Source organism: Hermetia illucens, chromosome 2 (genome assembly GCF_905115235.1).
Source record: "Hermetia illucens chromosome 2, iHerIll2.2.curated.20191125, whole genome shotgun sequence".
NCBI classification, from domain to species: domain Eukaryota; kingdom Metazoa; phylum Arthropoda; class Insecta; order Diptera; family Stratiomyidae; genus Hermetia; species Hermetia illucens.
In genome coordinates, this window is record NC_051850.1 from 28,385,692 (window position 1) to 28,400,679 (window position 14,988).

The window sequence follows — 14,988 nt, forward strand, 5'->3', positions numbered from 1 at the left end:
GCAGAGAATTCATCCATTCCCGTCTGCAGCTTTGCATGTCCAGGCGTTATCAACGTGGAAGTGAGAACAGAATTTTGCACTACGGTTGTAAGTGCTAATCAGCGTGCATTAACCAGACATTAGTCAAGGAATTTGCCAAAATATGGGACCTATCTATCCTGGCTATCAATTCAGTGTTCCTCCCTATTCCTTTACCGCCATTAATTTCAATTGATGTCAGTTATTTTAAGGTTTAACAGAGATTCATCCTTAGAAGTTTTACTTGTTACCTTCGACAGACCGAGGTATAATCGTTGCTTGATTGCGGCCTTGAAGTGCAATCCGTGAACCAAAAGAAAGTTTGGCATACACCCCCACCACTTTCCCTCAATATACTGAGGTTATGCGGTTTATTCCTAGTAATTAATAATATATATAGATCACTTAGCAAATGAGAGACACTACCTATACAGTGAAGAAAAACAAATCCATTTGACCTTCCGGCCGACGTTATCGGCACTATATTAAGACTGTTGATATAGTGCATTCATTTAAGCGCTGCTCTCTGCATCTAGAAGATGTTTTCACATTCACCAAAGCCTACAAGCAACGCAGGAAACCATTAAATAAATAATTTTAGGGATAGTAGCATGGCCCAATAAAAGACCTGCGGCTTCCCAAAATCTCGGAACCAAACCTAATAACTGAATCTCGTTAAAAGACTCTGTACTGTGGATAGACCGGCCTAGACCAGCACCTTTCTTGCGACGTTTCCATGAAGCAACAGGCAGGAGAAGTGTAAATGATTTTGGTGGGTATGAATCATACACACTTCTGCAATCTGGCGCAACGGTATATAGATTAACACCTGTATATGTATACTTTCAGGAATGCTATAATTAATGGCACAAATGCATATATTCCCCTCAAGGGTCACCAGTGATCCTTAATGGGTCGCTTACGATACGGAAAATGGCGTCCCTGAGGTGCCCAAGCAAGCAGTTCTGACCCCCTAGCTGGCATAATACCTGCGTCCTAGGTAGTAACCTCGAGAAAGTTCCTCGGTGAAGAGTGAACTGCTAATGACCGATGCACCCCGGGACACACTGGAAGTCCCCGGAGCCGTCGACAACTCCTTGTCGACGTCAATGGGGTGATGTCAGCCTATACCAGCGTATACCAGGAGCCAGCCCCTTCGGGACCCTGATCGGGTAGTATACATTGAACCGGTATTAGTAGACCGCGTTGCTGGAGCGAGCGCTGATCTGTCAGTAAGTTGGGGGATCAGCTAATCGTAAGTTAGGCCTATGGGAACTGGGGCAAGGGCTTTGGCACCTAGGGCACACCCGTTCTTGACTATTGCTGTCCGCTTCCTTGCACACGATGCGCTAGTAAAAACTTAAATGGCGAATACAAACAATACGAACGAGGAGATAGTGGCAATAAAGAATGAGCTTTCTCGCTTGCCCCAGAAAAACCTCTGCTTACAATTAAGGCGGACACGAAGGACGGAGCAGCAACAGAGCAGAACAGAACTGAAAAGAGCTAGAATGCGGTCAACAATATTCACATCCTACAAATCAATATGCGCCGGAGTGCAACCGCTTACAAGTTGCTAGCGCAGTTCGTTGCGGAGACCAAAGCTGATTTAGTGCTCATCAGTGAACAATATCGAAACAAGAACCCAGCTTCATGGCACTCTGACATATCAGGTACCGCTGCCATTTGAGTTCAAAACAACACCCTCGTTAAGGTTCTTGCCCAAGGCCGAAGGGACGATTTTCTCTAAATTCGGTGTTTAGGGACAACGATGCCGGACTTTCGAAGCAGACTTGATGTTCTGGAGGACGCTATCTTGGGCACAGAGAGACAGATCGTGATCGGCGGGGAATTCAATGCCAGGGCACAGCATGCTTCACGACGAACAAATTTTCGAAATGACTTATCCATCCCAAGGTTCCGGTGCCTAGACATAACCATCGCGTCGACGTAACTGGTGTCGCTAGTGGACGTATGGCGAATTCTAGAAGACTTCTCGACAAGCAACCATCAATACATTGCCTTCGAAGTGTTTGACACAAACTCTCGGTGTGCGCCACCCCGTAGCTCTTTCTGTGCATGGAACGTTACGAAGGTGGAGGTTTATTGAAACTTTTGGAGCAGGTGAGGTTGCGCTGGAGGCTACTCCTGGGGGTGATGGCGCTGTAACTGACACTGTGGTAAATTCTGTTGTGAACGTGATAACGACGGCCTGTGGTGTTTATAATTCAAGACGTAGCAAACCCTCTATATATTCGTGGACGGCGGAAATTGCACAGCTCCGGAAGAAGTGTTGCAGATCCGCCGCTGAACATAAGGTCTAAACGACCGGAAGAAGGCATGTATCACAATAATAGAGTACAGCTCAGCCAAAAGGAGACTCCGTAGCGCAATAAACAGGAGTAAAGCTGCTGACAGCTGACCACTTTTCTCTGTAAAAAAGTTGGAGCAGACAGTCCTCTCTATGAACAACAAGAAGGCGCTAGGACCCTATGGTATCCTAGCAAAGGTATACAAACTGGTGTTCCAACATTGGGTACTGCTCCGTATATTCAACGGTTGCCTGAAAAAAGGCATTTTCCCTTTTCGTTGGAATGTGGCGAGGCCTGCGCTGATCGCCAAAGGGAAAGGGGCCATGAGTTACCGTCTTCATACCGCCCACTTTGTATGCTTCACTCCTGGGAAAGTCCTTGAGAAATTCATCAAAAGTAGACTCGCTAAAGCGATACGCACTGACAGAGATTTATTTCCACGGCAGTTCGGTTTTAGAGCACGGAGATCTATAGTCGATGCGGTAACACAAATCGTGGATGGCGTTCGTTGAGCGGAGGCACATAGCCACCGAGCTCCACGAGTGGTGCTCCTCGTAACGCTTGACGTCAGAAACACCTTTAATTCCGTAAGATGGAAAGACATTCTAGGAGGAACCGCTCCCTGCTCAATGAAACGCAAACGGGTAAGAGGAGGATAGAGATCACGTTAACACAGGAATCTATCCTGGGGCCGGACCTCTGGAATACTTCCTGCTAAAACTCGACATGCCAGAAGAGCCTGGTTATGCAGATGATGTCGCGGCATTTGTTGCTGGGCTCTTTATCGAACAGGTGCAAAACATACTTGGCATATCGATGCGACGAGTAAACGGACTGCTCATGATTTCAACCAGGCACTTGAAAAAAAAACCGAAATAGTGATCCTGACTAAAAAGAGAGTTCTGACCCTGCGTCCCATATCGTTCGGCGAGTCGATAATCGAGTAAAAACCAACGGGAAAGAACCTTGGACTGACTTCTGGCTCAAAGATGAGCTTTTCTGAGCAAATCAAAGGACCAGCAAACAAGACTACAGCTGGAGTTTCGGCATTAGGTAGGCTAATGGCAAGTATTGGGGGTCCTATGTCTAGCAGGCGACGACTCCTGATAAGTTCAACGCAGTCGTTCCTGCTCTACGGAGCAGAGGTATGGGCTGAATTCTCTGATTGGAAGCCTTCGAAAGGCGGGAGAGTTCGGGGGTTAGCCGGAAGTAATGTGACAAACGGTTCTAGGCTAGCACTCTGATGATGGGGAGGTATTTAATTGGTAGTCCGGCGACGTACAGCTGCGGGAGGCCAATACTCTGCTCGTAAATGCATTCATGTACCCCACCCCCAAAAAAACACATACATATATTTAAGACAGTATATGAGGCGATTCTAGACATCCTGGACATTACGATATTCAGCGTCGGGAATGATTTAGTTTTCAATGGCAACGGTGGCACCATGAGAACCAGGAAAACAATAACAGAATCTGAACAGTTAAACTTAAATTTTTAGATATTAATGCAGAAAATAAGGACACTTTATTCGATCGGATTTATAGTGATCTTTCATCTTAATTTTGTTATTCAATTGTACTTACCGGTCTCACCCTTATCGTCACCTTCGCCTTGCTCGCCTGACTCATTCGATTACTCGTGCTACTTCCTCGATCCGTTGCCAGCACTGTCAACTCATGTATCGATCGATCCACGTACTTTACCCGTCGCGTCAACGATATCACCCCCGTGGTCGGATGAATTGCAAAGTAGTCGGTATCATCCAAAAAACTATAATAAATTTCGCCATTGATCCCCAAATCGGCATCTTCGGCTATCACTTTCACTATACTCTTATGCAGGGGCATATCCTCGGGCACGGTCTTGGAATATTCCGTAGGATAAAATAGCGGACTAAGATCGTTACGATCGAGCACCTTAAGACTAACCACGGTTTCACATTCATACAAATGCTTGCCATTGCGTTCCATTTGTGTAGCAACGGCCTTAATACCTAAACGATATTCATCGGTTTTTTCACGATTCAGGATCACATTACCGGTTCGAGTCCGAATCGCTAAGAATACAAAATCACCTACTAAACGATCTTCAGCCTTAAATAATTTATCACGATCACCACTAACTATACGAAATTTTACATCTAAATTCGGAATTATTTTGATTCCTAACCGATCCTCATTCGGAGGCTGTACGGCGTACGATTTACCGACACTATTTTCGGGTATTGTCACATTGTAAAGGGCATGATCGAATTTGAAAATGTATGCGGTATGATCCTTGGCGGCGGTTGCTGAGCTCGCGGATGATGATGATTTGGAGGAAGAAAGAGCTGCAGCGACCGGCAATCCTGGTGATCCCGACGTTAATGATGATACTAATGTCGATTCTAGTGTGAACTTATCCTGAGGTGGTGATGTCTCTTGGGCGGTGTGACCTAAGGCGCTAACTAGCACTGTCCAGAAGAGAACAGTGCCTAGTTGCGCACTTAGCACCCCGCGTTTTTTATGTCTCATATTGTGAGGAATATTTGGTACAGCACGATAGGCTGTAGCATGCTACTGTTTTGCGTCTAAGTAATCTGAAAAAGATACAAAATAAAAAGGACGACATTAGATTTTCAATGTTACAAATTCCATCTCTGACTAGACTAGTAATGATAGCTCTAAATACCTCAAAATATAGGGGCAAAAAAAGAAGTGCAGGACGTCAGGAATATCCTGGCAAATGCAAACAGTTAAAAACTCAGAAAAGCTTCATCCACAAAATCGCATTCTCTGTAGTACTATCACTCAACCCCAATTGGTCATCTATATAAAATAAGGCTCTAAGTGGAAGCATCTTTAATTAAATTTCAACTACGCCGAAATCCAACTCGAAACTCTCTATTTGATCATGCCACATTCGACATTCAACTTCCTTGATGGCTGGTAGCAGCAAAAATGATGCTTTGCCCATCACAGGACTCTGCAAACGAACTAAAATTTCATTTAGTGACATTCCACCCCGCACTGTTCATCCATTGCCTGTCATCTATTTTCCAAAATGAGATTAACTTGGGACGAGAGCGAAAGAATTCCTTCCACCATCATAAACTGAACTAGATTTGAACACGCTTAGTACCATCCCGGGTACCCACATGAAAAAAGTTCGTAGTTGTCTAAAACTCCTAAAAACTAGTTAGAGCTTCCTGTTATCAACCTCAAAACGATTCCATCCTTGCAAGTTGTCAGTGATACACCCCCGGGAAAATTTAATGCTACCATTGAGAGGAGACGTGGTGCAGTCACTGCCGCCGGTGGTTATAATTAGTAACACGTCAACGATGAAATGAATTCCACCGTTTTACATTTAATGACCAGAAATTTTATGTCCTTGCTGGGTAAAAGTGGTGAAATTTCCAAAAAGCCACATAATGTTTTACGCTTTGTAACCTAATCCAGTTACCATAAAATTCCCTTGTTTTTAGGTGCTAGTTAAATTTTATTTTTCGACGCATAATATGGTCATCAGGTTAATTAAATGGGTGACAATGAATTTATGTGTGTCTGCTTAATTGGAAAACAAGATGGCGATGGGGTGGGGAGGCACAGGATGTGAGGTCACTAAAATAGGCAATACAGTTTTGCATGCTCACGGTAGTTCGTCTATTCTAAAGCGTAACAAACCGGCATGAAATTATCTATGCTAATCGTCGGGGAGTGTACCTATTTAAATTTAGACCCTAAAATTTAAGTACCTAAAATATTTGAGGGGCGTGCCTGATTTATTGAAGCATACTTTGAGGTAAACTTCAACTGGGTAAATGATGCAAAGAATGGATTATTATCGAAATTTAAATTATTAAATTGGAGCTGTGTTCTTCCAGGATACCAAAAGATGCTGATTTGCCTATAGCCCAGTTTCGAACTTCATTGTTCCACTGAATAATAGGCCAATAAATTTGAGAAGCCGATCTTCTATAATTAGACTGACAATCACATTTCTTAGCTAAACTACTTAAACATACCAAGTGTCATAGAAAAGGAAGAACTGCGGACGACCTGGTAACAATTTGTTGTTCACTTTCACCAGGAATGTTAGTCAAGCCCCTCTAGATTCTCAGCCTGGGTTTTAATTCATTATCTAACTTTTGAGAGCGCTATGAGTGAAGCTGTGTTTTGAGTTATTTCACGCAAGGAGGAAGAGCGGAATTGGCAACACCCAAGTTTCCGTTGGCATGAATCATCATCATGGATGGCCAAGAACTAGTGAGAGATGAACCTCGCTTAATTAGATCTTCAACTTCGAAAATAAATGAAAATGCCGAAAGCATTAGGGTTCCAGTCACGTCAAATAGTTTCAACAAATGGCACCATGAGCGACCAGTTGTAGTTGTACGGTTTCATCTCGCATCCAATTTCACCTGAATATCTGGACCTTCGAAAGTTCTGTTCCAAACTTGTAATGAGATATCTCTCACTTGACCAGAATTTTCGACCTAGAAAGTCCTCTCTGTCGTTCCCAAACTCTCCCCTCCTCTTTCGCATGATCTGAGTTCTTTTGACTTTTCTCTTTTTTTTAAACTAAAAGATGTTTTAAAAAGACGCCATTGGGTCATCAGATTGTGGAGAACAGATAATCTGTGGATGTACGCTGTATCACGCAATGCCGTCGAATACACTGAGTCTGGATGCTGGCCAAAGAAGTCCTACGACTGTGATTATGTCCTAGATGAAATATGAGTATGATGGCAACTTTGGATATTAGTAACGTACTACGCGAGCAACCTCATCTCTTCAAGATGAATTTTGCGATGAGACTTCCCACCAGTGCAAAATGAAAGATCACCGATTTGATCTGGAGTTACGACACGCTTTTCTTCATCGGATCAGAGATAGTCTGTGGAGTCGGAACGACTGTGGTCCCGAATACGCGTGGTCTAGCCAAATCGTACAGTCTTCCAGGATACGACTGTGTATTTCAAGCGGAGGTACTGACGATACTGGGTTCTTGTAAAGGCATGATTGGAGTCTCAAGCGTAATGGTTCTACCATCGGTCAGAGTTGAAAAGATTGCCATCGCGCGGAACACTTTCGTCGATTCAGAAAAATACTGGACTTCCACATCAGGAAATGCAGATGGTCGCCTTTTGGCACTACTGGACCAGATTTGACATTCGATAACCTAATTATTTGAGGAGAGACTTACTTCCAAAGACGTGCTATATTAATGAAAACCTTTCGATAGTGCACTACCCAAGATTAGCACAAAATTTGACAGTGGGACGTGGCTTGGCAAACCTTTCAATGGGATTCATCGAAACACATGTCCTGATTGTCCAACAACTTGAAGGCAAGTAAGATCCAGCGCGTTGTGAAGCTCCATCCATCCAAGTATAATAAGTGGCAATGCGTTGGAACGTATCGCAGCGTCGAGAATCTACACAGTAATCACTAATTGAACATGAATAAGGCAAGGAGAGCAAAAAAATCCACAGAAAAGATTAGGAGCACTTAATCCTTAACACAACCCACTAAACCGACAAACTCTCGGTAGCCAACATTTCTTAATGACATCTTAGTGCTGCCGATGGATGTGAAGATGGGGTGCTCAAAAAGATCATATTTTCTTTGAGGACACCGAAGGCAACTGCAGTTTTATTGGAGAATGAAACAATAGAAAATACAGCTGACCTGGAATAATCCTCAAAGAGCCTTGAAGAGCGTAAACTTGGTCCATTGATAAAGAAAGACAGAAGCACAGAAAGAAATTTCAACATGCGAGATAACCAGAAGCATAATTATCCTTAACCAAAATAGCTGAATTCCAAACTGAAAGATTTAGTTCTTTGCCTGATCAGAGGAAAGTGCAAACTAACGCCTTAAAAATCAAAACGGCTTGATGTTCGATAGACGGGAAGGAGATAGAATATTGGTATAGATTTATTAACAGTTCTGGTCAAGTTGCTACCTCCCAGATCAGATTGAATTATCCCGGTCCTTAGCCCGGATACTATCCACTTCGTAAAACACTCTTCCAATCCTATTCTGGTTAAAGTCACCTTGATGGTTTTGATACCCACGTTGTTGAATACTGCCCCTATATCCAGGAAGGCACTTTATTGTTCAAATTTTCTTGTGGGACCACACCATTCTTCTTCTTGCTTCTCATTGCTGTCCAGGAGATACTGGATCAGCAGCTCTGACAGCCAAGAACTACCATTTGCAGGTGCCACCCGTAAGTGGCCACATCGCTCAGGGTTTTCTCAGTACATACTCGGTGGGTCGAATGTTGCTACTTTGCTGACAGCAGAGGTCACTTGGCATTCACGCCCTTGCAAACTCCGCTGCTCTTGACCTTCTCCTTGACATCATCCTCAGTTGCGCTTGAATGCCGTTGGTTTTGCCTTCTGTTGGTTTTCTAAGCTTTTCTTGTTACAAGTCCAATCCTCAACAACCACCTGGTATTTAGTGATGTCCTTCTAATCTCACTCGCCGATCATGCAGACCACCTTATTCTTTACAATCTTGTTGTTGGCCTTCTGATTCTGACTTTTGAGTAGAATTCCAGCGATCTTCCATTCTTACCTGTCGCCGTTCACCGGGGGACCCTCGACGGTTTCCAGGCAGGAGTACTGTGGCTTATAATCACCACGTACAGTTCGTCGTCAGTGGATTCCGCTAGTCCACCTGCTGCCTCGCTCCCGGAGGAGCGAAGATTATTTTTGGGTTGTCAATGCAATTTTCAAAAAAGGACTAAGCAGCATAGAAGCCAGAGTAAGTTAGCATGTGCTGAACAAACGAATAAAAAATTAGTTGCTTCATGTGATCCTGATGATAATTTCACGCATTCAATTTCAGCAGGATCGAAATAAATTAGAGAGGCAAGTGCACCTCGTCGCTCGAAAGATCGTCTTTACGTATCTTGCGTTCGCGACAAGCATCCATAGGTAAATCGCGATAAGAAAGTGATCTTCAAAGCAAATTAGTGACGATAAGAAACAAACTAATTTTTTGAAGGCGATAATGCAAAGCATCTAACGCGAACATAATCAAAACCAATATTTTTGTATATTTAATTTAACCGGCATATCTGTGTATTGTGACAGATATTACGAAATCTTGACTACAGTCTGCAAAAGGAAAACTGTAAGGACCCCTATACGTTCTGCACAGCGTCATATGTTTGTGATGAACATTTTACTTGAACGATAAAGTGTCCGATAGTAACTCCGGGTTTAGAGAGTCGCACTTAAATATTTCTGAAAAAATAGGATTGTAGAATACGTTCCAGCAGAGATGATAAGGCCCGGAAAAGGATAATTAGTGCTACAGGTCCATTCCGGCCTTAAACAGGTAATAACCGTTTAAGGAAGGAAAGGTAAGCCTTGAATTCAGTCCATACCCCACTTGACATGAAAGTCGGTCAAGAATTGAAGCGAATTCTTCCAGGTTCTGCAGTTGGAGAACTCGAGGAAAATTAATTTTGGTGCCTTTTGGCGTTAAGGATCTTTTCCCGAGTTTCACGGCCAAAGAGGCGACCGCTCTAGTAGAACATTAGCTGCTTCATTGACGAAAACTACTTCAGATCGGACGGATACAATGACCAGACCATCAGCAATTTGATCAACAAACGGAAGAGAACTCTTCAACGGCGAGCGCTCACCAAGCTTATTCCTCGCAATTCGCTCCGAGTTCTCCAAGCGGACACACTTCAGCAAAAGTCTCCCAAGACCTGTTAAGCGACCTCTATAAGGAAGTATTTCTCCTAGATAGTGGCGCCAATAATAATTGCACATGGATTGGAAGAAGAAAGAAAGAACCAATTAAAGAAAAAAAATTTCTTGACAATTTCAGACACCAGGTATAGGCTTCGGGACAAGATGTCCCCCAAAAGGTGTAAGATAACACTCCCAGAGGAGTTATCATCATCAAAAGAAGGACACACGAGCTCTTCGGAACTGGAGGAAGTAAATGGGAGCCTTCAGCAAGGCATCATCAAACAATTAGAAAAGTGCTTGGCATCTCTCGAAGGAAGAATGCCGGTATCAACAACAGGAGCAGCAACAAGAAAAAAAACAACCCCAAGATGGAGAAGAAATGTGCCTTGAAGTACTAATCGAAGAAGAGGCAGTCAACGAATTCAATTTCGTGCAGCGGAAGAAGAGAAGAAGGTAAAAAATAAGGTGAGTGTTAGTCGTATAAGTGCCCCTCCGGCAAACTCACAGGCACCCTGCCCCAACTACCCGCTCAAGAAAAGAAAAAAATCCCCCGACTACTGGGTACAAAATTAATGTACCTCAGTTCCTCTTTATCTTAAAAGAAAGAGGGTTGAAAACATAGAGGGCGAGGGCCGAGAGGATCTTCATCTTTGCGCAGATCACCGAAGATCATGTGATTATCTTCAAGCTTATTAGTGAAAAGGGACTACACGCCGCAACTAGCACACCACAAGCCTTAAAGACTCACTGCTTGGTAAGTACCGCGGATGTCTGAGATAGAAGGATATGGTTGCCAGGAGGGAACCTGGCAGAGCAGAATTCTGATGCTATGAGAGCCAAACAGGCAGTGACTCATATGTCACAAAGCTTGGCCCAACCAGGTGTATCTTTCAATCAGGCAGCCAGGAATACTCTTCCAAGAGCTGCAGCTCCTCAAGTTCCAATTTGCTGCTATTCAACTGACAATGAATCTATGGAGTTAAAAATTATCACATTGAACTCCACGTCCTTGGTCTCACACGTCCAACGTGCCACTGCACAAGGGTTGGTAGATTCTTTGAAAGCGGACTTTTACTGTGTTTCAGAGACACGACTAAAAAACAGGCACAATGTAAATTTTACCGGTTATAATATTATCTGGAACGACACCAACTGCGATACGACCCTGTTAGTCAGAAAAGACTATGAATTTGAGGAAGTTGCCATCGAAAACCTGCAAACCTGTTTCGCGACAACAGTAAAGCCGTAAAAACCACCGACAGTAGACGCGTGTTAATAGCTGCAGTCTACATCAAATGCAAGTTCCTGGCGCGATTTAGCAAAATATCGAAATGGGGTTACCCTCGAAAAATGGATCCACAACCAAGACCCAGCTTGAGATGATCTTGCCCGACACACTCACAACGTCAAAAAGTCAAGTCATACTTGACTATTCCCTAATGTCCACAGAAGCTACACTCACATTACAGGTGTTAACGTGTAAAACCTTACCGGGTATGTCCGATCACTTTGTAGTTGAGCTGAAACTTTGCCTCTCAACTGCAGAAGCGGGTACCCAAAATTAGATCCTTCGTCCGCACTAACTGGGACCTGAACCTGAAAAAATTCACAAAGAAATCGTTGAGGTCATCACTTTTGGTACTGATGCCATCAACTCTGCTACACACAGAAACACAAAGCTCACAAAGATTCAGTTTAGTAAACTGCCGCACGAAATAATGTAACATCTGAAAGTGAGGCAGATTTGGTGCAGAAATCTCAAGCTCAACTTCCATAAAAATGACAACAGAATTAACATCGAATATAAGGTATTGATTTCTCGGATTTATTGCCTAAGCACACTAATCGGTCAAATGGTTGAATAACTCCGTAACAAGGAACTCACTTGCAAGCTAGCAAATGTGAAGTCCGGACCTAACATGTTTGGACACATAAATAGGTTGACAGGCAGAGAAAGATCCAGAGACTTCGTTCCCACCAGGAACAACGAAAACATCTGCAGCGACGCTAGGAAAGCTCTAGTACTTGAGGAGTGTGTCCTCACTCAATTAAATTCACCTCCACCTAGAAACAACCCGGCCGTCACTTCGATTGTAGACTGGACAATCAAAGACTTCCTTCATGAGCATTCATTTAAATTGACTACCTTCTCCGCCTCCAATCAATCCTGCCAACGAACGGACCCAAAAACCTTTTTGAGCTTATCACAGCTTGCAGCTATCCCAAAAAATCAATCGGGTCAGGTGGCATAGCAAATATTGTCACCAAAAACCTCCCTAGGGCATCAATGAAGTTCCTACTTGCAGTCTTTAACAACTGCATTAACAATGGCTATTTTCCCACCACTTGGAAAGTAGCGAAGATAGCGGCCATTAAGAAAAAAGGTGGCTCTCACGAACCACAAAACTTCAGGCCAGTCCCTCTCCTTTCTAACTTGGGCAAGCAGCATGGACACACTGCGATCAGAAAAGCATTATTCCAAACCGCCAATTTGGATTCCGGGGCAAGCGCGGGACTCACAGAAAAGCTAAACGCTTAAAACTACGCATCGGGAATACAGTAGTGAGCAGTTCACAAAAAATGAAATACTTGGGATAGCATTCCCAACACTTACGAACACTTAAGATTCAATCCCCACCATGAGCTCGCTCTCAGCAAAACACGTGGTGTAGTAAGTAGTATCTACTTTTTTCTTCGTAAAAGGATAGGACTTGCACAAAAACCAAACTGACTCTGTATTAAATCCTGATAAAACCCATTTTATGTTACGGAGCCTCTACATGCAACACTTGCTTTACCAAAGCTATGAAGAAATGTGAGTCTTTCGAGCGCAGAATCTTGAAACGCTGTACCGGCTTGTCGTACAATTTGAAAACCAAGAAGTGCGGCCGCAACGCTAAAGTGTTTCGGCGAGCAAGAATAAAACCTCTTCAAGAGTTCGCTCCCAGCCTGATAGGGAGGTTCTTCGAAAGAACGGAGAATCATCCCAATTCACTAATGAGGCAACTTTATCTGGAAGGTAACTCCACCTCATTGGCCATATTCTTAAAGCCTTGCCAAATTGTGAGCACCGAACTAAAACCTGCCATGGTCTCCCTCTTCAACACTCCTTGCCGCTATTATAAATATTAGATTTAAGCATTAGTCTGAGTGTAATTACGAGATATTTCTAGCGATTAAATTATTTGAAATAATAAAAACTCGTTTTCCTATTCGCTAGCGTTAATTTATTTACCTTGCAAATACCGATATTTTCAAAACTACTTATTCCCTTCATCAGTGCTAACAAGTCAAGACAAAGCTTGTTAGCACTACCGCATCCGTCAACGCTGCTGCGCATGCTGCTCGCAACATGAATTCGAGAAGTTGAAGTCCAAATTTATCGAGACCGGCTGATCGAGAGACAGCTGATGGGCAGAGGAGATAATTTTTTGATTGAGATTTCAATCGTGTTGGAAGCGTGTTCTTTGTACAGCAAACTTAGAAGAAGGATTTGCGACTGCGGTGGATCGAAATCACGAGATTTTATTGTGAGGTTGTCATTTCGGGCGCATTTTCTTTTTGGTTCTATTTTGTAAATATCTGATATTTCTTTTCGGTAACTTCACGAAGAGGTGAAAGTTTGGGGGGATTCGTTGAACATTATCGGGACGGATCGAACTCGCTAAATTGCTGTAAAAGGGGATTTTATTTCGGATCGCTAAGAGCAGTTAGGTCATCATCCTTTGTGAAGTTGAGCTTCGGATTTCTAGGGGGTCACAATAGATAGGAGAACATGCATTTTTCGCAACGGAGTCACATCAACGGGAGGATTGCTTTTGATTTTCCGCAATTTTCCTTTTTCAATCAAGGAAATTTTATTTAAAGAGATTGTAGCTCGGAGGACTTAGACTTAGACTCCACAGTTAAGTGTTTATTGCAGTTTTCCCTATTTTTTGAATTGGCGCTTAAATACAGTTATTGAATTTGAGGATTTCCGTCTTTTCTCCCCTCCTCCTGTACCCCGCAAACTCGTACACAATAGGGACATCCTCCAAACAATGGCTTGAAGATGTCAAGGTAGGGAGGGAACCTAAGAGACCGGACCTCAATAAACATCAGAGGCAGAAGAAACAGGAATCCAGGGTGTGATCTGTCGTGGATTTCCCCCCTCGATCGTGGCACTCGGGTCCGGAGATTTACGGCTCCACGCGCACGATCCAGCCGTGTTTTCTTTATTGTCATTTTCCAGGTTTTAGTAGCTCGCGTTTTGGTGTTACTCATTAGGTTTTTTTGCAAATACCTATGTTTGTGCAGTTATTTTCAAGATCTGATGCGGACCGACGCACGTGAATTTTTTATAATGACACGTGAGGGATCGTAGCGCTCAAAGGACCCCTCCCCATATTCCCGGGCCTGGCTAGCACAGAGACATGTAAGCACCTGTCGACCGAGCGCTCCGATGGAGGTTCAGCATGTGCAGGCGGACCTTCACTGTCAATTTCGCAAACTTTTTAGTTTTTTGGGATAGCTCTTCCCTCTAGGTCGTCTTCGGCCACTCAGGATGGTTGTTTGACCACCCTAATCCAGAACAGTTCATTACAGGACATTGCCTAAGATTTTCATTTTAACCTCTAAATGGCTAATTTATCTAGCTGCAATTTATAGATTCAAATGAACCCAGTGAGCCCAAAATTAAATCACAAAAAATTAGCTCATTATCACCAAAAATAGAGAATGACTCTAATTTGTGCACAATTCATGAAGGAAACGTAACACACGATTTGGTGTTAAATTGGTGATTCAAACAAAAAAAATTTAGTGGTTGCAAACAACCTAAATTGCCTTCCTCTCTTTTCTCTGAGTCATCGTGAACATTATAAATCTTTTTAGCATATCTTTGCATCTAATACAACCGCGTGGAAGGAGGTCGTGGCACTCATATCCGAGGCAATCTCCTTTCCCCACACATGTTTA

At 43.2% G+C, this 14,988-nt stretch overlaps 1 protein-coding gene across 11 annotated transcripts in view; it reads right to left on the minus strand.

Moving 5' to 3' along the window:
- The window catches only part of LOC119649845 (fat-like cadherin-related tumor suppressor homolog), a 396,664-nt gene that overhangs the window by 233,057 nt on the left and 148,619 nt on the right, over positions 1-14,988 (minus strand). For all 11 annotated transcript variants that reach the window (XM_038052198.1, XM_038052197.1, XM_038052196.1 and 8 more), the window contains exon 3: positions 3,917-4,911. In XM_038052198.1, the coding sequence (XP_037908126.1) occupies positions 3,917-4,846 (930 nt within the window). In that variant the 5' untranslated portion in view covers positions 4,847-4,911. The remainder of the gene's footprint in view (positions 1-3,916; positions 4,912-14,988) is intronic.